The 25,601-nt window shown below is 41.1% G+C and overlaps 1 protein-coding gene across 1 annotated transcript; it reads right to left on the bottom strand.

Annotated features, from left to right (window-relative positions):
• Positions 1-3,025: 3,025 nt before the first annotated feature.
• Positions 3,026-8,933, bottom strand: LOC6553949 (ATP-binding cassette sub-family A member 3). Its single transcript, XM_001979439.3, has 9 exons — positions 8,716-8,933; positions 8,205-8,664; positions 6,431-8,147; positions 5,038-6,363; positions 4,715-4,924; positions 4,365-4,653; positions 3,668-4,309; positions 3,538-3,603; positions 3,026-3,472 (listed from the first exon to the last, which is right to left on the bottom strand). Exons 1-9 carry the CDS (start codon positions 8,931-8,933, stop codon positions 3,061-3,063), a joined length of 5,340 nt encoding a protein of 1,779 aa, XP_001979475.2. The 3' UTR covers positions 3,026-3,060.
• Positions 8,934-25,601: the final 16,668 nt, after the last annotated feature.

Raw genomic sequence — 25,601 nt, 5'->3', positions numbered from 1 at the left:
GAAAACTGGGTTCTTTTTGCATTATTTTTTAATCTGATTGCGTTTTGTCGCTGTCGGCAAAGCTGCCTCACAGGGGATTCCCCGACTTTCTGTGCTCCAAGTGGGCTCCAGTCTCTGCTTCTCGCTTGTTAGGGCATTTTTATGCGTATTAACAGGTAATTGCAGCAGCTTTGACGGGCTTAAACGGGCGAGATATTCGTGTTTATAGAGGCGGCGGCGGGGATTTCAAAGGATAAGACCCTGCGATGTTGACTTCTTGTTGTTGTTCTATCACATAAGCGGACTTTGGGGGGCGGAACTGAAAATTATAATACTTTGAAGTGTTACTGCAAAGCTGCTTTAATCGAATATTTGCCCTTTGCCTTGTGCATGACGAATTTAATATCTTAATGAGTTTCTTTTTATATTTGTTTTTATCAGGGGCTAAGATGCGTTCTAATCCTTGGGTAATTATATGTCTTGCAACGTACCAAATTTGTAGCATAAAAAGTTAAATCCTATAATTTAATATGACTGCGATATACTATTACTTTCCACTTCTTTACTTCACAAATTTCTTTCGATCGCACAAGCCAAACTTGGGCTAAAACCTAATCAAACCACACCTGCTTAGTTCTTTGCCTCCGCTTGCATGATGTTTTTCGCAGTAATTATTGAAAAGTTTTCCAGCTCCCGAGTTATTCGAGCATTAAGTAAACGTCAGGCGCAACGTTTATGCTTTTATAATACACAATGTGGTAGCGGTAGAATGGGACAGGCGAGGTCGGGGAACAGCTCCAATGGGAGCTGTGAAACACGATCCGGGGACGAAACACGCTCAAAAGTATGCAACAAAGTTATGCAAAGTGCAGCCGGCAGTGGTGGGGAAGACAGCTCCGCTTGCCACTTGAGAAACAGAGCTGCGAAAATTCCCAAGCAGCGGGAAAAATGGCAGAAAGAAAAGAAAGTAGTGTTACTATGCATAATGGGCCAAAAGGCAGGGTGCGCGTCTGGTCGCTCTACGCCGTTTTGCCTGCCAGCTGCAACAGGATGCAGGTTAAGTTCTTGACGCCACCGCCACTTCCAGCTCCACCTCCTCATAAAGTGACAAAAGTTATGCATGCGCCCGTGCTAAAAACCAGGGCGTGGCAAGTGTCAACTTCTTTGATTTAGCTCGCAAGTTGGAGCCCGAGCGTATAAAATGGCGCAAAATAATCAGCAGAGCTCTCCAAGCGGCAATTTCTCAGGCACCAATCAGTGCCTCATTACATGCAACCTGGCTGGGCTGCCGCCACCTCACCCGATCCCAGTATATCAGCTTCCACTGCCATAACTTGCTGACGTGTTTCCGGAACACTCTACTCACTCATATGCAGCGACCATTACATACAAATAAAAAAGAAAAGCGAAACGAGGGAAAGAGTGTCGGGCGCATATATTTTCTGTGATTTATTATTTTATTCCGACAGCAGTGAAAAAACGTATAAGTTGCTTCAAGTTGGAGGTAGTAAAAAATTAGAAACTGTGGTGCACCTTTTGCGATACCCTTGTAAAACAATAACTCTTGTAATAAATTAATATGGAGCATTAAACATGGAAACACTTGAGCCAAAGGACAGAAAACTGAGAGCATAATACAAAAAGTCGGCTTATTAAAAACATAACCGCAGCTAAGCCTGGTAAAATGTTATTATAAATGAAAATGGAACTAACAAAACTCGAACTATGAAACGGAAAAGCCGCAAACATAAGCCAGTCTTTTGAAAATAAATAAATAAATAATTGTTTTTGGAATCAATTTTTTTTTAGAACTGTAGAATGGAAAATGTGTAAAGCGGACCGTGGCAATTTATTTGTTACCCCAGCTGACTACAATTAATTCAGTACTTCACACAAGTAACAAGTTAATATATCAACATTACGCCGCGCCAAAGAGTCAGCGTCTTGATTTTGCGCTTGACTAATTTAAGCTTTCGCTTTTACTGCTTTTCGGCTACCATTTTCTTTTTTTTCCCCATTTTCACTTTGTTTTGAAGAAAGTTTTGCGAGCGAACTCAACTCGTCCTATTTTCCTCGCGCAGTTGGGCATTCGCCGTTTCCGCGTTGCCTTGCAAAATTAGTATTTGCCATCGTTGTCGTTTGGCTCCCCAGCTTTATCTTAAGCACCATTGGTTGCAGCCCAGCAACAATTTGTTTTTCGCTCCGGCAAACGCTAACTTGGCCAACACTTGATAACCGGGAAACTCTCGCCCTTCGGTTGCCATTTTTCAAAGGGCTCGCCAAAAGTTGGACTTTAATTTAAGTTAGTTGTCTACCTGGAACTTTTTTACACTGCGCACTGCTTCCATACAACTAATCACTTCCTGTACCTTTTTCTTTATCGTTAATAAATCGTTTGGGTAATAACCAAAGGGTAAACGTTGCGACATCGCATTGCGAGAGTAAACAAAAATTTGGTTAGTTTATTACAAAATTAACACCAGAAATGCTTTAATAAGAAAATGTATTGTTTAATATTTTACCGTTTCTTTTTGATTAATTTCGCAAAGTAAGCACAATTTGTATAAACATATATACGAGTTTAGTAACAATATTGGTACAAATTGCATAACGTTGTCTTCCCCATATACGCAATTCTTAAACACCTGCTGAGGCAATTAAGTATGCGCCATTCATATTCTGGGACTCGTCCTTGGTTTTAGCTGAGTTCTTCTTATCCTTAATTGCCCCGTTTTATGGTGCCTGTGTGCTTTTCGGCCTGCGCCTCAATTTTCGGATGAATTTTCCTCAGGGGTTGGCGCGATGGCATTTAAAATATGCAAGGCATTTGACATTTTAATCAACCGTTGGCCTCAGAAGTCAGCCGGGCGCACCAAAAGCTTAAGTGCAGGGCCAAAAGGATGAGGGAAAAAAACCCGGGAAAACTCGCGGAAATTCCTTAATGAATATAAATACTGTCGATTGCTTTGCGCCCTTCTCTGCTGAGGTGTGATATAATATAAATATTTCTTGTACTGTATATATTATATACATATATAAAACGTTTAATTTCATATTGTCTTGTTACCACTTTCTTTTTTTTCATTTTCCGCCTTTATTTGCTACCATTTCATCACTGTCAGTACTTTCAGACGAAGTTGTAGATCTTTTAATAACTTGTTTATTATTTTCGCTACTTTTCGGCCCTGTTTTATCTTCCTTGTCCACTCCTTTTCGTTCATCCTTTCCCATTATTATATCCGTATCTGATACTATATTTCTTCTTTGGCTTTGTTTGTCATCTGGACCGTCGCTATTATTAGTCGAGCCTATGAGCATAGGATCTTCCTCCTCATCTAGTATTTTGTATAATTCGTCCAGGGAAACCTGCGTTATGGAATAGTCCTGCAATAGTCCTCCTTCATTTCGTATTTGTTCCATTTGGTAAAACAAGTTCGACAAGGTTGTAACATTAATGTTTATGTAATATATGAGACAATTTTCAAGGGCTTCCCTTTAAATAGAATACCACCCAAGATAAGATTTCTAACGTCCATTAAGTAATTAATTGCATCTTACCGTAACGTGGCCATTGGAAGCAGTTCCGCCATATCAGTCATTAGTTGCTGAATGCTGGCTTTCTGCCTGGAAACAAATTAATAATTAATAATAATTAACTGAAAATGCTTTTTCAAATCACGGCACTTACTTTTCCGCACTGGAACTGGCATTGACTTTAAGCCTTATCACCATGGTGTTCGATACTTCTGATCGCACCTGTTGTAGCGACCCGACGCACATCATCTCGCCGTAGACCAGCAAACCGACTGTCGAGCACAGTGCATCCGCCTCGTCAAGGCTCTGGGTGGTCAGAAGAATGGGTCTGCCGCTCCTTTTTACAGCCTCCAGCTTATGACAAATAAATCGTCGGGTGGTTGGGTCGACATTACCATTCGGCTCATCCAGACAGAGGACCGATCCGCTATCGATAGCGAGGGCAACATTCAGTTTTCTCCGCTGCCCACCACTATATGTCCGAATTTCCCTGTCCAGTAGCTCCTTGAAGCCAAATTCGATGGCTAATTTCTCGGACATCGCCTTGATGTCCTTTTTCGGCACTCCATGAAGCAGGCAATAGATCCTCAGCATTTGCCGACCGGTGAGAAACTTGGGTGCCATGTCGCCCTGGGGACAGTAGCCCACCTCCATTTTGGCTGCTTTCCTGTGTTCCCTGAGACTGTGTCCTCTCACGTAGATGTTTCCATAGGTCATGCTGGTGTCGCCCGCAATCATTCGGAAAATAGATGTCTTTCCAGCTCCTTTGGCGCCCAGAAGACCGAAACAGTCGTCGCTGTTTATACTCGTATTGTAAAGCTATTTAGGATATTAATTAGTTAAATACTTACGGTCCCAAAGCGAATGACACAAACTGGACGGCTTTTGTGCGGCAGTAGTTCTTATTAACCTGGTCCACAATCAAAGGATACTCCTCATGTTCGTGCTTCTGGATTTGACTAACACGTTTCTCCTCGTCCAGAACTTTACTGTTTTTCACATAGTTATCCCAATTCCGGTTCATTTGCTTTGGCTTAAATCTGTAGCCAATTTGGTATCCAAAGGTCGAAAACCAAAGAAATAAAAGCCCAACCAAGCAGTGGATTATCAGTAGCCAGACCTCAATCCAATTATTAGCGGCTGGTCAGCAGTAAAGCAAGTTAAGAAAATATAACATATAATGTTAAATAAAAGTACTCACGTTTGCACGCGCAGAACACGTTACACGTTCCGAATTTACAATCAAGATCATTGATCGGCGGAAGTACTTCACGGCGGCAATATTCACGCGAGGCGAGGCATTTAAAAAGGCCAAAAGCACCGACGTACATTGGAAGTATCGCAAATACTGTCCTGAAGTTGACATCCGTGAGTGAGCTCAACATGAAGAGAGTGCAAAATAGTAGTCCACCTGCACAGAAAGACAAATTAGGTTATTTAATTATAGAACTAAAAGTGAAATGTGCATCTTATTTGCTGTTCTGATTATGCCATTTGTAATTGCTAGTAGTAATTTGTACTTACCCGTCACTACCAGAATCGTAAAGTTGCCCGCAAACGCAGAAATTGGCTGCCTGAATAAGAAACTACATAGGTACACAAATGGCAAGCAAGCAAATCCAATAAGTAGGAGCATTATAAACACTTGGTACCAGATTGTTAACTGATGCACTGCGATGGTTAAGGCCGCCATATAAATTGCAAATATGAGGAGATCGCCAAGAAAGTGGGTTAACCAGAAGTGGGATAGGGTCACTCCGTAAATTTCTTGTTGCAATTTGAGACACTGCACTCGCTCCTTCGTTACAAATACGGAAAAAATGCTTAGAGCCAGGGCTATATACGCTGTTATGGTAATTATTGCACCGAGGAGTAGCCTCCTTTTGCCCTTTTCATTCTGTAATGTTGAAGAGGCTTCCGAGATGGACATCTCAGCAGCAAGTTGGTTACCATCACTAGGTCTGTGAATAGAATCGTCATTAGGGGGTGTGGTTGAGGTATGTGGTTTAACGATATTATCATCATTTTCTTGAATATCGTAGTCCGGATAGTCTTCATAGTCCGGTTCATTCTGCCGTTTAGACCTGTGCTTTTTCCCTGAAACTTTATCTTTGATAACGTAGTCATGAAGATCACCCCTGCTTACGCTAATACTGAAATCGTTGTCTTCAAACACCGCCTTTCCCAGGGCATTGTAGACCAAATTCATGGCAATGGGTGCCGAGTGCTCGAAGGCATCGCTATTGAACCAGGCTGTGACAGTGGACAAATTGTTAAACGACGCACCACACACGTATTTACGTCTGATATCTCGGCGCACTAAGGGCGATGCTTTGTGTATATACGAAAAAATTGAGCCTATTCTTTGAACCGTTGCAGGCTCTTTGACCGATTTGACATAGGCATCTCCTTCGCCCTTGTACAAGTCCTTATTGATTTCGAGCAGGATGATCATGTCATCATAGCTATAATAGTCCAATGACAATGGGAGCACGGGTGGTATGTATGTTTGAGGGCTACCTTTTTCTGAGCTGGCAGTCGCAAGTACTATGCCATAATACAAAAGTGGAATGATGAGGATTATAATAAATACGAGAGCTCGCGACGATGTGTAATTCTTTTTTTTTATAATCATTGCCTGCCATTGGGCCATACAACTTCCTCTTTCCCGCTTCTTTGGCCTCCATTTTTCTATCGGGTACATGGACGGTCTTAGTTTTAGGATTGGATCGTTTTGGAGCTCGGCTTTCGAGTTGGACTCTACCGTCTGCTGATACCTAACTAGTGAGCCGGTTGCTCTTTCCTTCGTCCGATTTGGCTTCTCAGTTTGGAGTGCGAAATCGGCTTTATCTGCAAAGCCCCAATAGTTTGAAAGTATACTAGTTTTAAAAAAAATAATAGAAATCCGTAATCTTACCTTCTTCTGAGTCAGCACCGCCCCTGGAGCGCAGCACCTGACAATACTCCAGACTGAGGTAGATCCCATCCAGACTTGTGTCGCTCAGCCCAAAGCTGACGACATCGAGGCCTTTTTTATTGCTCTCCAGCTGTTGGAAGAACTCCGGGAATCGGTCCAATTTGCTTCGTGGCAGCTTGTAGATCACAGTCGCTCCCCGGAACACCGGTGTAGTGGTGATCATATAGAACTTGACGAGGTCTGTCAGCTTATCCGCTTTGCTGTTGGGAGCCATCTGGCAGGAAAGTGTATAGCTGGTGTATTCCAATTGTTTTATGTATCCCGAAGTGCCGTAGGCCACAATCTGTCCTTCGCTCATGATAGCTATGCGGTCAGCAAGGATTTCACCCTCCTCCAGGAGTTCGGTTGTCAGCAAGATGGTACGTCCACGCTTTTCCTTCTGCAGAAATCGCCATAGCTCGTGGCGCCCAACGGGATCCAAGCCGGAGGATAGCTCGTCGCAGAGGATCACCTTGGAGCCGGCGCAAAGCGCACAGGCCAGTGACAATTGCCGCTGATTCCCTGGTGAGAGTTTCATGGCGTCCCGCTTTTGCCAGTCGACCAAGTTAAGCTTGCCAATGTAGATATTCGATTCCATCATGGCCTCATTTTTGGTGTAGCCCTTTATGCGACTAAAGAAGTATATGTGATCCCTTGCACTCATTCCTTTGAAAAGGGCACTATTCTGCGTGCAGATTCCCAAACAGCCCTTTGCTAATTTCGGTTCGGTGACTATGTCGTGTCCATTGATCAGCGCTGTTCCCGTGGTGGGTTGCACAATCCCGCAGAGCATCAATAAGGTGGTAGTCTTCCCAGAACCTTTATGTCCCACCAAAGCTGTAATCTCGTTTTCGTGCACATTAAAGAAAAGACTCTTGACAACAGTGTGATATCCTATAGCCTTGGAAAGACTTCTGACTTCCACTCCAATTTTTTTGTTAGAGGGTACCTTTTGAAAATTCTCTTGGGTTTGATCATCAAGATTGATAAACGGTTGACCCGATAGATTATGTAGTGATGAATTTCCACGGCCAGCTGAAGATACATACCGGAACGGACACCAATATCTACTTTGGCATGGAAAGTTCCATGGCTGAGGCACTTCAAAGTCACCAGGACGCATCGCCTCGATATACAGGCAGATGAGCAGCTCGATCCAGCTGATCGTGAACATGATGAGCATGTGGACCATTATGCTGAGCTTATGGCCGTTAGAGGCGGTATGGGCCATGGTGTGCCATTGCAATCCCACCGACTGCATCTCCATTGTGGCCACTGAGGCCAAAATGTAGAACAGTGCAGAGTTAACTCCAAAACTGGCAGCCGTTTGGGATGCAACACTGGAGGTTTCCGCACCCACAATCAGAAAGGGAATAGCTGTGGCCAAGTATATCAAAAGTGTGGCCACCAAGGCCGATGAACTTTTTGAGAAAAATGAGCTTACGAAGAAGGCAAAAAGTACGAGTGAATGGACGTATACAAGAAGAACGATGCTCAGGCAAATCAGGTTGCTGAATTCATAAACCGATCCAATAGCAAAAATAATAATCATGATTATCACACATAGCATCATAAGCAACATTGATTTGGTGTACCAGGCCAGCCAGTGAATACTATTACTAAATCCCATTGCGTTTAGAATAGCTTTTTGCTGGCGCTCCTTTTCAGCTACTACATACTTTGCAACAAAAGAGCTTTAGGGATTTTATTAATGTACGTAGTTTGTTTATCATACCTTGGCAATTGTGATGCAGGGAAGAAAAAACGATGTCAGGGTCATGTAGGTCATGGCCTTTGCCGACTCCGCATAATGATTGGGCACATATAGGGGGTATGGAAAATGATTCATCAGAACACGGGGAATGTTCTCAATGCCAGCATTCTTAAAATATATGAATATTTTGGACATACGCTCTTGAAGCAATAAAAAGCCCGATTCGAAATATTTGAAATCCTTTCTTTTAATGCATAACGGCAGAAATATGGTTATATTCAGCACTTCCGGACAGGCTTTTATGTCATGCCATTCACTTGGGAACGCAATCCCGATTGCTTTTTTGTTGGCTATCAAACGCAAGTAGAGTTCAGTGTTGGAGTCATACACTTCGACATTTTTAAAGTCGGAAATATTTGCAAGCTGGGTTATTAGTTGCTCAAGTATCCCATTATTAGGTGTAAAATATAAATCTTCAAATCTAGATAAAATAATGTTAGGACATGTAGGCCTTAATTAAATATTTACTTACAAACTCGTGTTGACACTTTTCGGGCCGGGATTCTTTCCTATTTCTATATCTGGGGGAAATACTGATTTTGCTACTTTTGTGCCAATAGTAAAAATGATGGGCATTAAAGCAGAAAGGAAAATTATCATAGCTAATTCTACCACATTGGCAAGTTGTAGTTTGAAGTCCTTCCATAGTAGTAGCCGATACTTTTGGCAAAATGTTAAGTTTCGATTCATTGCCAAATTCCTGGACCCCTTTGTACATCCACCTTTTGCGACCACGCCAGTGTTTATGGAATCACTGTTTTATTTCGAAAATATTTACTATAACATTTGTATATTTTTCTGACTTAATGAGATTGGGTTGCCAAGCCAATTTTAGTAACGTGGCATATTCTTAGTTTGTTTTGTTTGTGATTAATAAAAACATTTAAGGGAAAACAAAAATAGGGAAGAAACAACATAGGTTTAGTCTAGGGCAATTGCTTAGAAATAGTGGCCTAAATGTAAACCTATTGCTAAGATGACCAATATCGCAAGGAGTTTACGATTTTATGAAACTTGAATTGTAATTTGTTACTTGAATTGCGGGCTTAGCAACTCTTTCGGCCCGCTTGACACTTTCTTTGTCAATATTTTAGTATTAATACGTTTAAAATCGAGTTTATGCGAAGGACACAAAATAGGTCTTTAATTTCGCTTATGTTAATGGTCAGAAACAGGACAACAAATCATTTAATTTCTTAGCGTATTATTAATACTTTTTTTTTTTAACAAAATGACAGAAAAGAACTCAGCAGTATGGACTGTTAATATTTTATTGTATTTTTTTTTTGTAAAATGAAAGTGTGGAATTCCGCAGTCTAGCAAACAAAATGTAGCATACTTTTATACGCTCGTAGCTCAATTTGTGTTTTTCCAGGACGAACATTTCCTGGTCTTTTAACCGCACGACACACACATTTTTCCGCTAAAGGAAGATACATTAATTGCGGAATTTGGTGGGTGGCAACATAACTAACGGCAATTAGCTACATTATGCCACGCCCCACACACACATTGCCACACAGCCACCCACACATCCACAGTCGTTTGTCAAAGCACATAGTCGAGCTTATGTTGGAAATTTTGTGGCTCGTGTTCGTTTTGTGGTCAATTGGGAATTGCAATTAACGCATAGTTTCATTTTTATTGCCATTTGAGTTTCAGGATTTTACGGCGTTTATCCAACAGAAGTCAAACCCACTTACCATCTTTCCCATGAAAGCGAATGAATAAATTGTCCTGCGAACATAAAAAGAAACTGTGCTTTTGCCTTGAGTTTTTTGTTCGAATTTGCGGCAAACCGCACTAGATACACCTATAAAACCAAAGTATTACATTCATAGTTTGAGGAATAACAAGAATCAAGGAACGCTTTACTGATTCATGAGGTCCACATAACTATTATTAGGTATATTTAATTTTACTTTGCTTTCTTAGGTGCCTGATAAAAATTTGGGGTAATTTAATTACAAAAGATTACTTTAAAAAGATACTCCGATTTTTTCAGTAGACATAATAATTGTGTAATGGTTATTACATTTATTTCAACTAAGCTAATTTCGTAAATGGCATAGCCATTGCCATTTGGAAACAAAGTTTCAAATTGGTTTTCCTCTTTTTTACCATATATCCACCTCAATTCAATTAATTTCGAAACTGAAAAAAGTACCCACGCGGCTGGGAGTATTAGGGTAGTTTTATTACCCTAAATGACCATTGCAGGTGGTGTCGAAGTGGTATTGCAGTTGAAATGGCAGCTTAACCAGCACACCCAGCCATAAAATGGGGGAAAAAATTGGGGCAGGTTTATAATTAAAACAAAATATTTTACTTTCCTGAACCTAATTAGAATTTAAAGCAAAGCATAAAGAAGAACAATTACAAAGGCAATTACTTTTTTTAAACGGTAGTTCGCTATATTATTATGTCATTTATTTTAATAACTGCCATATGAAGAATACCAAATGTTACAGGATTTGTTTGTGTTTCAACCGAAACAAAACATAAATTTCTCAATTTATTAAAAATAAAAAATCAAACATTTAAATATATGTACTTATCATATAGCCCAAGAAAAACAGCACACAAGTGGTTCTCTTATTGTGGGGAATATTTTATCCTTACGCTGCCTTGCCTGTCTGGTGTAAATTCTCAGATAAATACAAGAAATCGTTTGCATTTTAATAGCATCATTTGCGTTTTCCATTGGCTAGAAATAATTTTTCCATTTGCATTTAAATTCTATGCAGGCTTATGATCTTGGCAGCCCTTTGGAAAATCTCCCCAACAATTTGATTAACACGCACAGAGGCAAGGTCAATGGGCAGCGATGGCAAATAGGCATTGAAAATTCGATTTTTCGACGAATCCACTATTTTGAGTGACTGCAATTTCCTTAGCAGCGCCGGGCTCTTTTGCATTTTAATTCAATATGTCAAAACGAGTCGTTAACAACAGAATATGCGGTCGACAGCCATCCAGTAGTCAACAGCTGCCAGTCAAAGTCGGTGTAGGCGCTTTGTGGTTCGTTCCCAAAGGTGGCAAACCAATCCTCCAATCTTCCACAACGTTCTAGGGGACTAGTCTGTGTGCGGTCTCCGTCAGTTAGCCAGTCAGTCAGTCTATCAGTCAGTTGTCTACTCAACCAGTCATTTAGTTAGTTGGTGGCGCCACAAAACGCGACTTTAGACATTGGAGACTGAGTGTGACTGCCACTCGTAGTGCCTGTCCTTCAAGCTTGAAGCTTAATTATCTAGCTTATTCGAAGGCTTCTGTTGAAGGCTCCCTGGATATGACTCCTATGAACCGAAATTTACTAAGAGAAAAAAGAAAAGTATTTGAATATCCCTACCTTAGTTTTTATCCTAGAAAAAAAGAAAGAGCTGCTTCTTTTATGGTTAGCAAATTAAACAAAGAGCGCGGTTTCATAATCCTAAACGTTTCATTACTGATTACTGTGTTTACAATATTAGCTCTCACTTTGGTTTTCACAGTCGGTGATTCTTTTTTATTCCCTGCGGCTTTCATATACTTTATATGCGTCATGAATGGCATCAAACAGATAGTTATCATATGAGCAACACACGGTCTATCATTTGTATTCAAGCATTAAATTCTTAACAATTTATAATATGCGTGTTAGCGAAAGGTGATTGTTTAATCAATATATTTCAACTTAAAGTGCTAATTATACGAGCCGTAACTCGCCAGTTCACTTAGTTCCTTATCACCAACATCGCTGTGTTCACGGTGCGTATGCTTAATGTTAGTGTTGTATTGTTTATATTTCAATTGAAGGGGCTATTTATCTTGTTCCACTTGGCGATGTGTACCATCTCTTCCCATCCAATGCCCCGCCTGCGTTTGGAATAAAAATTTCAAGCAATTTCGGTGCGGTGGAAGTACAATTTATCACATTGACGCTGATGAATTGTTCGCTTCGCACTATGACAACTTTATCGTTGACTCTGGCTAGGATTGGTGATGGTGTCTTCTGGCTACTACTTTCAGCTCCTGTCCCTGTTGAATTGCTTGTAAAATGTTTTGTAACTGTCACGGCTGGCTTTCTTTAGCACCTCCAGGCCAGCTGCTGTTTTATTAGTAATGATTTAACATCGCTTGGGTTGCTGCTTCTCGAATATTTTATAGAATACCATATCTGTTAAAGAAATTTAAACAAATCAGCCATTGCGTACGATAGGATAGATATACAGCGGTGGTAAAGAAACACAAAAAATATAATATATTTCATAATTTTAGATATACTAGTACTTCATATTATTGGATGGATTTCATAACTTTAGATTTACTTTGCATCTACCGCTCATGTAGAAGTTCTAACCGCTGTGTTGGCCTAAAACATCTTCGAGATCAACCAGCTCCTCAATTAGTAGGTCGAGAAACGCCTTATGAATAATTCAGGCAACATACCACCTGGTTTTTATTTTTATATTTTTTTGCATGGGTTGCGAATGTGTGTGCCGCAGCAAGAGAAAAATCGCAATCCTCCAAACTCCAATCAGGGGCACATTTGTATTGTTGGGCATATGCTATCCTGCAGCTGTTCCTTCCTCTCGACACACATCCTTGTATATTTTGTATATGTACAAGTAGATCTTCCGATGATGTACCGAAGGACTGGTTGTGTTTGGCGCTGTAACTGCTGCCGTTATAACTGTCACTTGTCCTCGATACACTTGTCTGGCTGTCTGTGATGGCTGCCACGATGTTGCTCCTCCTGGTGCTGATGTCACTCCTGCCAAGTCCTACGGATGGCACTCCGCTCCTTTCTGGCAGACTTGCAGGATTTGAATGTACGAGTATGCGCGGCAAACCAAAAACTGTAGACGAGAAATTGATATTTTATGGTTATGAATTATTACCAGCGATTATCTGGCAGAGCTCTGGAGATAAAAGAGTTTCCCCTCTTTTGTTGGGGATTAAAGTCCTGGAGGGAGACGCCCATTTCGGTTGTAAAATGTATGATGGGAGCCATCAATGTAAAGCACTTTTCAAACTCTCGGCGGAACATGAGGCACAGGAAGGGTGATGTAGCCAACTTTCAATGGGATTGTGTTAAAAAGTTACCAAATACAAATACCAAATACATAAACACAGGCAAAATGCCAGAAGATGCGTTACCGAGAGTCATTGTAAAATTGCATTACCCGCTGCTGAGTGTTTGAATTGAAATAATACTGCTGAGTGGCGCAATATTGGCTTAGATGGATATTGTGCTCTCGTCGGTAAACAAATAACTTTGTGTATGCATATGAAATGCGATTATAGTGCACTTGCATGGGGAAAGCTTATGGGAATTTAGAGAATGCAGAAATAGCTAACTTACATCCACGGCTGGTGAATTAAACAATTGAGAGACATAAATTGTGAGTCTGCCATGTGCATCTACGATTGAAACTCGAGAATTTCACTTTGTCCTTATTGGCTTGGACTTGTTTAATATCAGATTGATGTCAATACATTTTTGTGGAGCAACACTTGAATTGCTCCACTTAAAATTCCTCAACTTTGTGCGGTGCTTGGGCCATTTGGCCGAATGGCTTTTTGAAATGAAGCCAACTACTTGTCACACCCACTAGAGAGCACATGGGCCTAAAAGGAAAGCAGGCCAAAAGGAGACACTTGGCTTGGCCCACACACTTCTCCGCACTCTTCAAACCTTCAATTGTTTGCCCACTGCGTCCCTTTGACTTGTGGCGAACAAAAGCATTATCTAAAGATAGTCTCAAAAGAGTCGGTGACCCTTGAGTTGAGTTCCTCACACGGCGTGGAAACAATATAATGCTTATACGTATTCCACAACCATGAAATAATTACATTTAATTATATTTAATCATCCACAAATTATCTGTGTGGCCTTGGAATTCTTAAAACTTGCGATAACAAGGTAATGCAATTTTGTAAGACAAACAGTATTAAATTAAATAATATTGTTGATGAACACAGTCCTAACAAAATCTTAAGCAAATATTACTTTTTATTTGTACCCTACTTTGAAAGCATAATTAGCATACTCAGTTTAGAAAACGCAATTCCTTATGCGCACTTCCGTTTCAATTACTTCTGTTTGAGAGGACGTGGACCGTTTGATAGGATCACATCCCTTCTGGCCAAGCTTATTGCTCATCTCCACTGCCTCGCCGCCCGGCTGAAGTTGCCTGTCTGGTCGAGAGCTCCACTCACTTCCTGCAACTCCAAGTGCAGCGGCAGTGGCAACAGCAATGGCGTCGAACAATGCAACTGCCGTCGCTCCCGAGGAGGCGCCATTGGAGTGTCTGACAGCACGTGTGAGGAGCAGCAGCGGCGGCTGACAGTTGACATGCTGACAGACTCGAACGCGTCCTGCGACACAGACAGGTCCTGCCACAAGCGATGCCAAGTTGGCCGTTTTCCGGCCATCCAACATCCTTCACACGGAAAGTTATAGAAAAGTAGTAAGTAAAAGTACTGAACTTGTTCAAGAGGAACCAGTTTTTACATTTTACTCAGATTGCACTAGTTTGAAAGGGGATACCCTTGCTGATTAAAAGAAATAATGTGTAAGGGTTACACAAATTATTAGCTTTGATTTAACAACTCAATTAACAATTGTGAATAATGTTTAATCATACAGTACTTGTCCTACACTCATATTAGACATATTTAATTCAAGGCAAATAATCACTTTTGTCATCACTGCCCTGGGATTTGACTGCTGCAAGCGCCACCCCTAAATTACGATGTGTATGCTGCATTACTTTTAATAGCTGCTCTCCCCCAAACCCCAAACTCTTCGGGCATTCAATTTATATCCTTTCACAAACATCTTATACACACGTTTTTGTGTAGTGCTTTCTGAATTTTTCATACACTTTTCCCCCTCACGATTTTCGTACATAATTGCTTTCAGGGCGCTTGGCTGCTATGACTTTTTGTTGCGATTTGTTGAGAGCCATGATTTTATTTTAAATGAGTTTTTGATTTATGCATTAAACACATAATTGTACCAGATTTCACATTTCTCTTTTGCCTTTCTCGCCGCCTTTCTTTCCTTTGTCCTCGGATCCTGGCGCAGGATTTGTCTGTCGTTTGGTGTGCATAATTTAATGTTTGGTTTGATTTATGCGGAGACGCCAAGGCAGCGAAACCCTGAAAAAGGTTTTAATATAACAAATAAGTGGGGGATTTACTGAGATGGGTGTGCAAGGCATTTGATCTCTGCAGAGGATAAAAAGAAAAATTGACACTTGAAGGCAAGTTTCAGAGAAGACAGGTGGCCACACGACCAAAGTGTCTACGTTCTTTGAAAAAGGAGATGTACGCATAAGTTTGAGCTAGTCCTTGGGCTAATCGTTCATTAAACGTTGACTAAGTTTTTCAGCCAACGCCTCTAAAGAAATTACTTAGTAACTTTCTACAATGTAGAATATTTTCCATTTAGAATCAGTTTTTGCCCCTAAGCGCATAATTCCATTAAATGGAAACTCACCCTCAAAATCTCTGGCACAGAACACAGATCTCAAATCCTTTCGCACTCAGCACACATAAACACTCACGCACACACACAGTTGGAGTTGTAGATAGACAGGACCCAAAAAGACGTCCTTACAGCAATTAAACTAAAAGCAATTAGATGCACTGGCAGTAAAAATTTAAATATTCATATTTTCCCAGCGAATCAAGTGGGGCATGTGGCAGGCGGATGGAGTACACTGAGATTACTCACTGCAAAATGATGTCAAATTATGGAGAGCTCGTTAAACACTTCCGACATCGGCCACTCGATTATCCGCATCGCGCTTAATGGAGTGTGAAGTTTTGAATATTTTCCCACAAACTAAAAATAGGGTTCAGTTGTTGTTTACGAGCTCGTTACTCGGCGGATTATGTGGCTAATAAAAAGTTGGCCAAGAGGTGTTTACTTGCAGGTCAACATGTAAAACTTAATCAAGATTGGGTTAACAGGGCTGCGGTTCTCGTTGGAGCTAAAAGTATCTACGGAGCAGTGTTTTAATACGATTATGACTCTGCTGGCCTGCTCTGTAAATCAATAAAGTTGAAAGGTCAGGCCGGAGCACTGCCAATTGCATTAGGTTTTGGACTTGTTTCCCCTGCTATTTACGCATGCAGGCAAAAGTGTTTGAAACATTTATACTTTATTGCTATTTTGCATGCATAAATGGTCGTCGAAGGATGTGGAGCTCTGGGTATCAATTCCGTATCGGCGAGCTCCTCTGCGGAGCTTGCCAAGTGGGTCACGTATCTGTATCTGTATCTGTATATGTATCTGCATGCCCGTATACTGGCTATGGCGATGCCTTTAACTACACAACTTTTGGAAGTTATGCAGCATGCTTTTCGGCTGATATATACGCGTTCATATACGTATATGAAGAAGTATAATACCCCCATTCGTTTTTCTTGTTCATTGAATCGAATTTCGAACGTTTCTCTAGCGCCTTTCAGCCCTGTTTTCATTCCTTGTTTTCCCAGCATGAGATAAAAATTCAATTATGGCCTCTTTCTGTCTGCTGACTGATGCCAGTTATTGAGCAGACTGCTGGCACTCGTTAATTTAAAATTTCGCTGTAAACAATTGTGAGGTATTTATTTAAATGCAAAACATGGCACATTAATTAACACGTACCAATTGATTTACGTTGCATTAATTGCCACGTCACATACTCACAACCGGCAAATCGCCGTTCATTTAATTAATGGCAGACGTAAAAATTGACCAAGTATTCGGTTGAAGATACCCTGTTCTTTGATTTTATTTAACCGGAATTCAGCAAAGCATTAAATAAAAATTGATGATGCAGTGAAATTAATAAGGTTAAACACATTCGTATTATCACTGAAATCAAATTATCGAATCAACTGCCTGTCAGGCGTAACTTCTTTCAATTATGGCACTCCCTTTATTATTGAAAAAAGTGGCCAATTTGCATAATTATAATTGATGGCCAATGTATGCATAACATATGTGTGCTCAAATATTAACCGTAAATCATTATAAATATTGAATTAAAATATTAAACGAGCCAAATGAAAGGCAAAATAAAACCGAAATGGCTAGTGCAATATATATAAAATATATAAAATCAAAGGAGGTCGAGCCAAGAAGCGAAAAGTCGCCTTGCCAGTCAAGTGTGGGCCAAGTGCCACTAGAATAATGTGTCAATAATGTGCGATTATATCGACTACAATCAGCACAGCCCAGACCACCCAACTTCTAAGACCCTTAACGTCAGTCAGCCAGCCAACATATTGCGGATAGAAAAACGGGTAGCTCCGTGGAGCAAATTGTGTGAAGTTAATAAAAAAGGGAATACTTGAATGGGGTTCAATGGAGAAGTGGTTCGACTTTGGCCCTTTTTATTTCTGCCATTTGCTGCCGCTGCTCATTTTATACTTTTCATATCCCTGAAAGTCACGTATTTATATTTCATTATTTTTTTGGGTCTCCCTTGTTTTTGCCTGGGCCGAGCGAGAAATCAATTGCGCGCAAATTGAGTAAATGTCATTTAGACATCCGCCTTTCCCAGCAACAAAAAACGGCTAAAGAACATACACAGCAAACGATTGTCAAACACACGAGTATTCACATGCCTGCCACAAAGTATGTGACAATGTGGCATGTGATACCGCCGTTGCATAAATGTATAAGCTGACTATTTTCAAGGCCTTAAATGAATATATGAGTTGACTCAGGGTGGGTCGCTGTTGTTTTATAACTCAATCCCTTAGACATTCCCGATAAGTAGTGGCGTTACTCATACGCACTGTTGACGATATAACAACTAGCTAAAGAACTAATAAGTCATTTTTAGGTGTTTTAAAGCATCCACAAAAGTACACACATTTTATTTCAAGGATTTTGTAAATATTTGTATATTTCTTATTACATTTTATTAAGTTATTTTCAGGTGTTTATAAGCATCTACTAATACAGTACACACATTTTATTTCAAGGATTTTGTAAATATTTATATATTTTTTTATTACATTTTATTGAGTCATTTTTAGGTGTTTATAAGCATCTACTATACAGTACACACATATTATTTCAAGGATTTTGTAAATATTTGTATATTTCTTATTACATTTTATTAAGCTAAGGGTACATATATATATGTGGAAGAGGTATTTCGCTCAGACGCAAAATTGTAGCTCCCTGACTTACTGCTTGACAGGTCCACCCTAATGCTGGTGTGCCTTACCACTTTAAACACAATCTAATGTCAACAGGACGACACTGGGTGAATCATTCAGCGACAGGCAGTGCACTATAGAACGTCGGCTGTCCGTGCCGACTTATAAATGCGGTTTAGCTTCCATCTGGTTTTGTCATAAGTGTGTGCACAGCACACCCACACACCCGTCTGCATTTGTGTGTGTGGGGTAGTGTGTAAGTGGCTGGGGCTTGTGCGTATCAATGAAGCAGTTAGTCGAGTGGCACTCCATGCTGCTCGTTGACTTTATTGCATTATCAGGCAAATTTTATAGTATTCCTTGGACCCATACCACGAAGCAGCCGCCAGAGCATATTGAATATTCCCTTGAACCCGAAATGACTTTGGCTCGGCAATTGCTTTTTTGAAGCATATTTACTCGGAGTTGATATGGGATTCAGGGTGGATAATGGCTGAAAAGTAAATAGGGAGAATTCAAATTGTGAAAGTTTTGAGCACGTAAACGGACATGCGTCGAATGGAGTGGATTCGAGTGGATGGAGTGGAGTTTCGCTAATACGCATAACTTTTTATTTTGATTTACCCCTGAACTGGAATCTACTTTTTCTCAAGGCAAAAGAAATATGTGTGCAATTTACTTAGCAGAAATCAGCACCCGAGGCGACAGTTTTAAGAGCCATCCAATCGATTTTACTGATGGCAAGTTTCGCCTTATTTTTCTCTTCGCAGTGCATTAAAAATATTGCACATCGGGAGCAGACTCCTTTGCTTCCAATAGTTCTAATTCCCCTCTGCCTTCTGATGGTAGTTGACGCACAGCTGCGCTGCTGTCTTTTCTCGGCAAATAGCATCAAAAAAATCTACAAAAATATATCCGGAGCAGGGAGATAGAACAACAGGCTCACATTTCGTACAGATTCACACGTACACATGGGTAAACACCGACAAACCCACGACAACTGGGCGGACTTTGGTGGTCCACGGAGCGGAATGGAGGAAAACGCTTCGTTTTAATTGTTGAACCACACAAGTGCTTGCACAAGGACTCCTCTGTGCTGGCTGGGGAACTGGGCACATCTACCAATGGGCACTGGGCACTGGGCGCTGGGAGCATTTCCATTTCATTTCAGCCAGACTTTGCTTAACCCACATGGAGGGAGATCAACTTGAGTTGCATTTTAATTTACACACCAAAAATTTCAAACAGCCAAGGGACATAAATAAATAAAACTTGGGCTAGAACTAAAGCAAATACTTTCGCCAGCTTCGGATACCAAAAGGATGGAAACGAGCTGAACTCAATTTTCAGGCAGCAGAGCAAATTCGTTAGAGTCCCGCTGCAAGGAAAAGGTTAAGAGCCAAAGAAAAGCTAGGTAGTCCTGCTAAATCGGCGGAAAAACAAGCGGCAGAAAGCGAACGGCATGCAAATCAGTTCGGAATGCGGCAAAAAGGTGTAACGGCAGCACGAAAAGCCAAGGAAATCGCCAATCGGAGTTTGGGTAATCGAACAGTTGGTACTGGGGGGATGCGGCATTAGGGATACACGTGCCTCAGTTTTCCGTACTGCTGCACTTTCCCTGCTCTCCTCCAGGTTCTCCTGGTAAAAGGGCATTCTTCTGCTAAATTAAAAGTTCTCTGGGTTTCTTCAGGTTTCCTAATTCTGATGTTCGCTCAAGGGTACAATGAGGAACTTAGAGAATGTGCCAGTCCGTAGAAATACTTTTTCAAGAACGATTGTGTCTATGTTTTCTTTGCACACAAACCTAATGATTAGTCTGGAAAAAGTTGCTATAATTCTTGTTCTCTACAGTACTGGTTTTTTAGCTATTATTTATATATAAAATGGGAGCAAATATTAAACAATATTAGTCTGGAAGAGTTGTTATAATTACTTTTGTCTACTGAAATTTAAATACAAAATGGGAGGAATGTTTTTATGCTTTATTTTATATGTCGAGCATAGATTCGACATTTGTGGCTCCCAAATAATTCGATGAAGTAACTTTGAGTTAGCAAGTCAATGGGGATTGCTAGCTATAAAATGTGAAGCGTATGGCAAACCAAGTTCCATGGCCGAAACACCCGCCACAAACGTTTTCCCCATAAACCTTAAAAAGGGGCCACAAGAGGACTGGAGTGAATGCAAATAGCGCAGGTTGGCGCAATAAATTTGAAACGTTTTTCCCCTGCAGTTTGACTTCCTGCCGTTCGCCATTTATTTGTGCTAACAATTTTGTCGCCTGCAAACTGCAAACTGCAAACTGCAGGCTGCCGACCCCTCCTCCAGAATTTCCAAACATTCACTGTCATATACCTGTACCTATATGCTTTTTTTGAACGTTTGCCATGACAATTTGCTGCTCAATTGAACTCGCACGGATTGCAGGCTCACCCGCCCGCGGCCCAATCCTGCTCACTTTGTCAGCGGCTGCTCACCTGTCCTTCTGCCCTGCTTTGCATAAGTTTGACAGCTTTCTCTATCCGTGTGCATGTGCCGCTAACGAAGTCATTCAGCGTTTGTGTCACAGCCGTTTCGAGGGCCATGAAGCTCGGCAGGAATGCGGGAGCTGGTAACTGGGAACGGGGAACGGGGAACGGCGAGCCGAAGGGTAGCCCACCTGGCTGCAGCTGCAACTTGCCCAAAAAGCGCGTCACGAAGCTGCGTTCATTATGTTGCCACTCTGCCACATCGCAGTGGCATGTGTGCTCACATACCCTATCTGCTGGGTACTGTTCTCCTACTAGCTTACCGACTAACAGTCACTTTCGGAAAGGAAAAAACATGTATTACATATTGTATAATTAATTTTTGAATGCTTGTGACGCTGTAAACACAACCAAATGTAATGTTGAGTGACATTTCCCATTGCACGTATGCTTTTGGTAATTAAATTAAGTAATAACAGTTGAGTAAGCATTTCGCTGCCTAATAAAAGTGATTAGCATGAATATTAGATTCTTGCCTCCTATAGGTTTAATTGATAAAAGACTATGTATCTATGTACTTTTCCGGGAAACTCCATTATGTTTTGAAATGTTTCTAACATACTTTTTGGTTCGGCATAAGCCACAGCACCGTATCGGGTATCTGGGAGGGTATTCCAAGCTTTGGTATGCGATGCCTGTCCTCCATTCCCGCCGTTTTTTGGGGGTACTATTTTGCGGCCATCCCAACTGTCGGGCTTTCAGGCGGGGATCGGGGCGGAACGAAAAAGGGGCGGGACAGGTGTTGTGGCTGCTGCTGCGGCTGTGTAGCTGCCTGTCCCCTCTGATTTATGTTGCCAATCAGGCATTTTGCTTGTGGTTGCACTCTGTACTGCTCCGTGTTCCTCGCTCCGTTGATTTGTTACCCATACGCAGCGTAAACAAGGTTGCAAATGGATTTGGTGCGACGCCCGCACAGTTTATGAGCTCCACTTGGCTGTACGTCATCCCATTTGGTGTTTTCCGGATAAGCCGCTTACTCGGATTCAAATGGGTCGAGTGGTCAAGTGCCGGCTCCCTCGAGGCAGATTATCCCAAGTCAAGCATGCTGTCGATATATTCCGGAAATCCTTAAGGAATGCATTTGGCCAGCTGCTCATCGGATAATGGCAAATATATTGCCTACTTCTTGGGATAAATCGTCGGACGGTCCTAGACCGTTTTACCTATAAAATATTAAATGCATTAGGAAACGCACAGATATCCTGGGCAGCGAGTTGCGAACAAAATGCAAGTCGTTGCCCATAATTCAACGTTTGCGTTAGGATACTTGCCAACTTATCTAAATGCTAGCAGGAGCAATCTTCTCCTGGAGCTTCCTATCGCCACATTCGCTTCATTGTGCTTCTCTGGCAGGCAACTGGGCCAAAATCTTTCCACTTGCCAGCCATCCGTTTTCATTTCATTTTTCTCTTTGTCCTAAGTCTTACCCCGCATTAAACAAGAAAAACGCATTACGATTTCTGGAGCGAATAAAGAGAATTGTAATCTTTTCGGCGGACTTTTTAAAGCAAATCTCCCAAGTTTCCCAAAATCGATGATATATTTTTCCCCATTTTTCCCGGTTTCTATTAAACTCCTTGTACATAAATGGCTCGCCATCTGTCACGTTTAGGCGCATGGACGCACGTGTGATGAATACTTGGCAATTAGGGAGGCCGGTGAATCCTTGTTGACATAACCAGGAAGGAATCATTTAGGGGAACCATTTAGGAGTTCCGCCCGACGTTTTTTGCTGGGTGCTGGGAGGAGGGGCCAAAACGCCCGTACGTATATAAATATTTTATTTATTTGGACTCCTGATTTTGCTTGTCAGCTACGTGCTGCAAATGCCTAAAATAATTCAAAAATAAATTTTGTGCACTCTATTTACGTTTTTTGGGGATTGGTTGACATATGTGGGGTCTTGACTGATCACTTGTGGTTAGTGTGTTGAAAAGTCCGCCTTTTAAGGCTGTCTTTGCTTACTAATTATTGCAAGTTATATGATCAAATATTTAATATGTAATAATTCGACTGTATATGCAAGTTAATAAATAACTTATGCATTGTACTTACAAAATTTAAAATAATTTTGTATTCCAGAAAGCCAACCAAATGGAATATCTATCTTAATAAAGATTAATAAAATTCCGATTTATTTGAATAGAAATAGTTCTGTTTTTGGAGACTTTAGTTCAATCAATTTAATACTTGGCACTCATTTAATAATATTTATCCGTTTCGTTTTTCTTTGCAGGTATGCCTCCGATTCAGTGCCCTTAGTATACGAATCCACGTTCATGCCCCAATCCCCAGTGCTTAGAAAAATGTTATGCCACAAGACCTCTAAGCGCGTGGAATTGAAGGGTATCATTGGTGGGTGAGTTATCCAATCCCGGGGGAAGGCGGTGTGATGTGGCACGGTCTGGTGCTGCACGCAGTTGTAAATTGTCAGATAATTTAATTTGTGGTTAAACGCAAGCCAGACTACAAGCATAGCCCCGAAAACACGGAGGGCTGAAAGGGGTGCAAAAATCAAGAAGTTGTCCTGGCAACGGGTAATTGGGGAATAGAAATAATGCCAAGCCAAGGAAAACCAGAAAACGCATGAGGAAAACTGCACGATACCGAAATCCCTCCGGGGAAATTGCTGGATGGGAATGGGAGTGGGAATGGGTATGTGAATGTGGATTTTACTCCTTTCTGTGATCCACTTGCCAATCCACCATACATACATATGTGTGTGCGTTGTTTTTGCGCCCTGGCGCTTTAGTTGCTTTTTATGAATTTTGTATTTGTGCGCGAGTAAATTCCCTTTTGCCGGTGCCACATGACGTATGAGTAATGGCTTTAGCCTGCCCTGCTTTTGTCTCTCACTGTCGGAGTTTTTGTTGCAGCTTCTGTTCTTGTTTATTCTGTGGTCGCGTTTACAGCCGCCCCACACTCCACCCCTCTCGGCGGTCCCTGTCCGCAATCGCATATGCATGGATTTTATCCGAAACTATGCGATACAGTATCTGTTCTGCGTCGGTGGTGCTTTTGTCTCTGGTGTTGCTGCTGGTATTACTGTCTGCCTCTTTTCTGCATTGTCAAATTGGTTTGTTTAAATTGAATACATTGTAGTGTTTTGTTAAGGGAAAAGGACGGGGTTTTTCCCTCTAGAGCTGTTGTTCGATAAAAACGAAATTGTTGTTTGGTCTTTGGGCAGAAAAAAAGCTCAAATGCGTTTTAACGAACAATCAGAGCATTTAATTGGGTTTACCCTTAAGCTAGTAATGTAAGTAATCCTGATGCGATTTATCTGCCATCTATTTCTTGGGTCCGTTTGGCCTGATGAACTCTTCAACACAATTCAGAATTTCATACCCATTCATCATTTCGACGACGGGATTTCTGTGGTTTGGCCGGGACTAAATAAACTCAGAAGGCATGCACTTGGGACTTAATCTGCCGCATAATTCAAAAGCCTCTGCATCATGACAGCCCAAAACCGAAGAAGCCAAGAACCCACAGCATTGGGAGGAAAAAATGCCATCCCAAACCGACGAAATGGGAAAGAAAGTTCCCTTCGAGGCGGAAAAGTTTTCCCTCCCGCTTAGCCGATTTCCACCCACGCCACTTTTTGCCTTTGGTAACTTCATATTTATATAATAACTTTATGTTTATGTTGTAGATTTTCGTCCCTTTCTTCGGGGAAATTTACAATAACAACGACGGGTGGAGGACAAAGACTAAAACAGCAAACAAAGTGCAAAAACACACAGACTGTAGCTGTAGCATTCGGTGTGGCCATAACAAAAGGCGCGTTGGCGTCTAAAGTTGATTTCTTAATGTCTTCCAAGGATACACTGTTTGTCTTGATGAAGAAAATGGCAGAGCTCAGCTATGATACACCCACATGTATAGTCCCCAGCCAAGTCAAAAGCCGTTGCCGAAGGCAATTTACACTGTAGTTGTTTATTTCGAAACACTTGCGAGCGGCGAAAAGTGGGCAGAGCCAATATTGAGTGAGCCACTACTTATGACAAAGGCATATCCTTGCTGCCTTGCTGCCTTTCGACATTCTACATCCTCGCAGCGGAAGCGGAAATGTGCATTATTTGATATGACTCTGTTTTTGTTACTTGTTGTTGCGTTTCGCACGTACACTCGACTGGCTTGGCAGCAAATTCCTTGCTATTTGACAATCAGAACCGACTTTTGAAGGGTCCCAACGAAATCACTTGACTTCACTATGTGCCAAGGATAGCTTAATTGAATTTGCTTGACCATAAAGAATGGAAACTACAAATTGGCCAGGCAAGAAAAGGCAGATTATGCATATCAATTCACCCAAAAAAATAAGGCAATATTGGCCACAATGGGAGCCATTTCACCTTCATTGAGCTCTGAAATGAAACTCAAGCTGAAACTGACTTTTGAAGATAAAATTGGCATTCAATTGGAAATTTTAATAACCCTTGAAATTTTCCGCCTCGTCTGACACAAAAAAAAAGAACAGTAAAATTTCTTTCGTTTACCTTTTCGGCAAATGCAAAGTTTTCCAAACTAGCTTTTTCCTTTCTTCAAACTCTTGCTCATTTTATTATCATATTTATTAATTTCCTTGAGATTCTTTATCCAGTTTAAGTCAATATATAATGCAATTCAGATTGTGCTCCTCAACAAGTTTTGAACAATGAGAAAACTATTTTTTCCC

This window comes from Drosophila erecta, unplaced genomic scaffold, assembly GCF_003286155.1.
Source record: "Drosophila erecta strain 14021-0224.00,06,07 unplaced genomic scaffold, DereRS2 tig00000000-arrow-pilon, whole genome shotgun sequence".
Taxonomy (NCBI): domain Eukaryota; kingdom Metazoa; phylum Arthropoda; class Insecta; order Diptera; family Drosophilidae; genus Drosophila; species Drosophila erecta.
The sequence above is the reverse complement of the archived record's forward strand: the minus strand, read 5'-3'. Positions and strand labels throughout refer to the sequence as shown.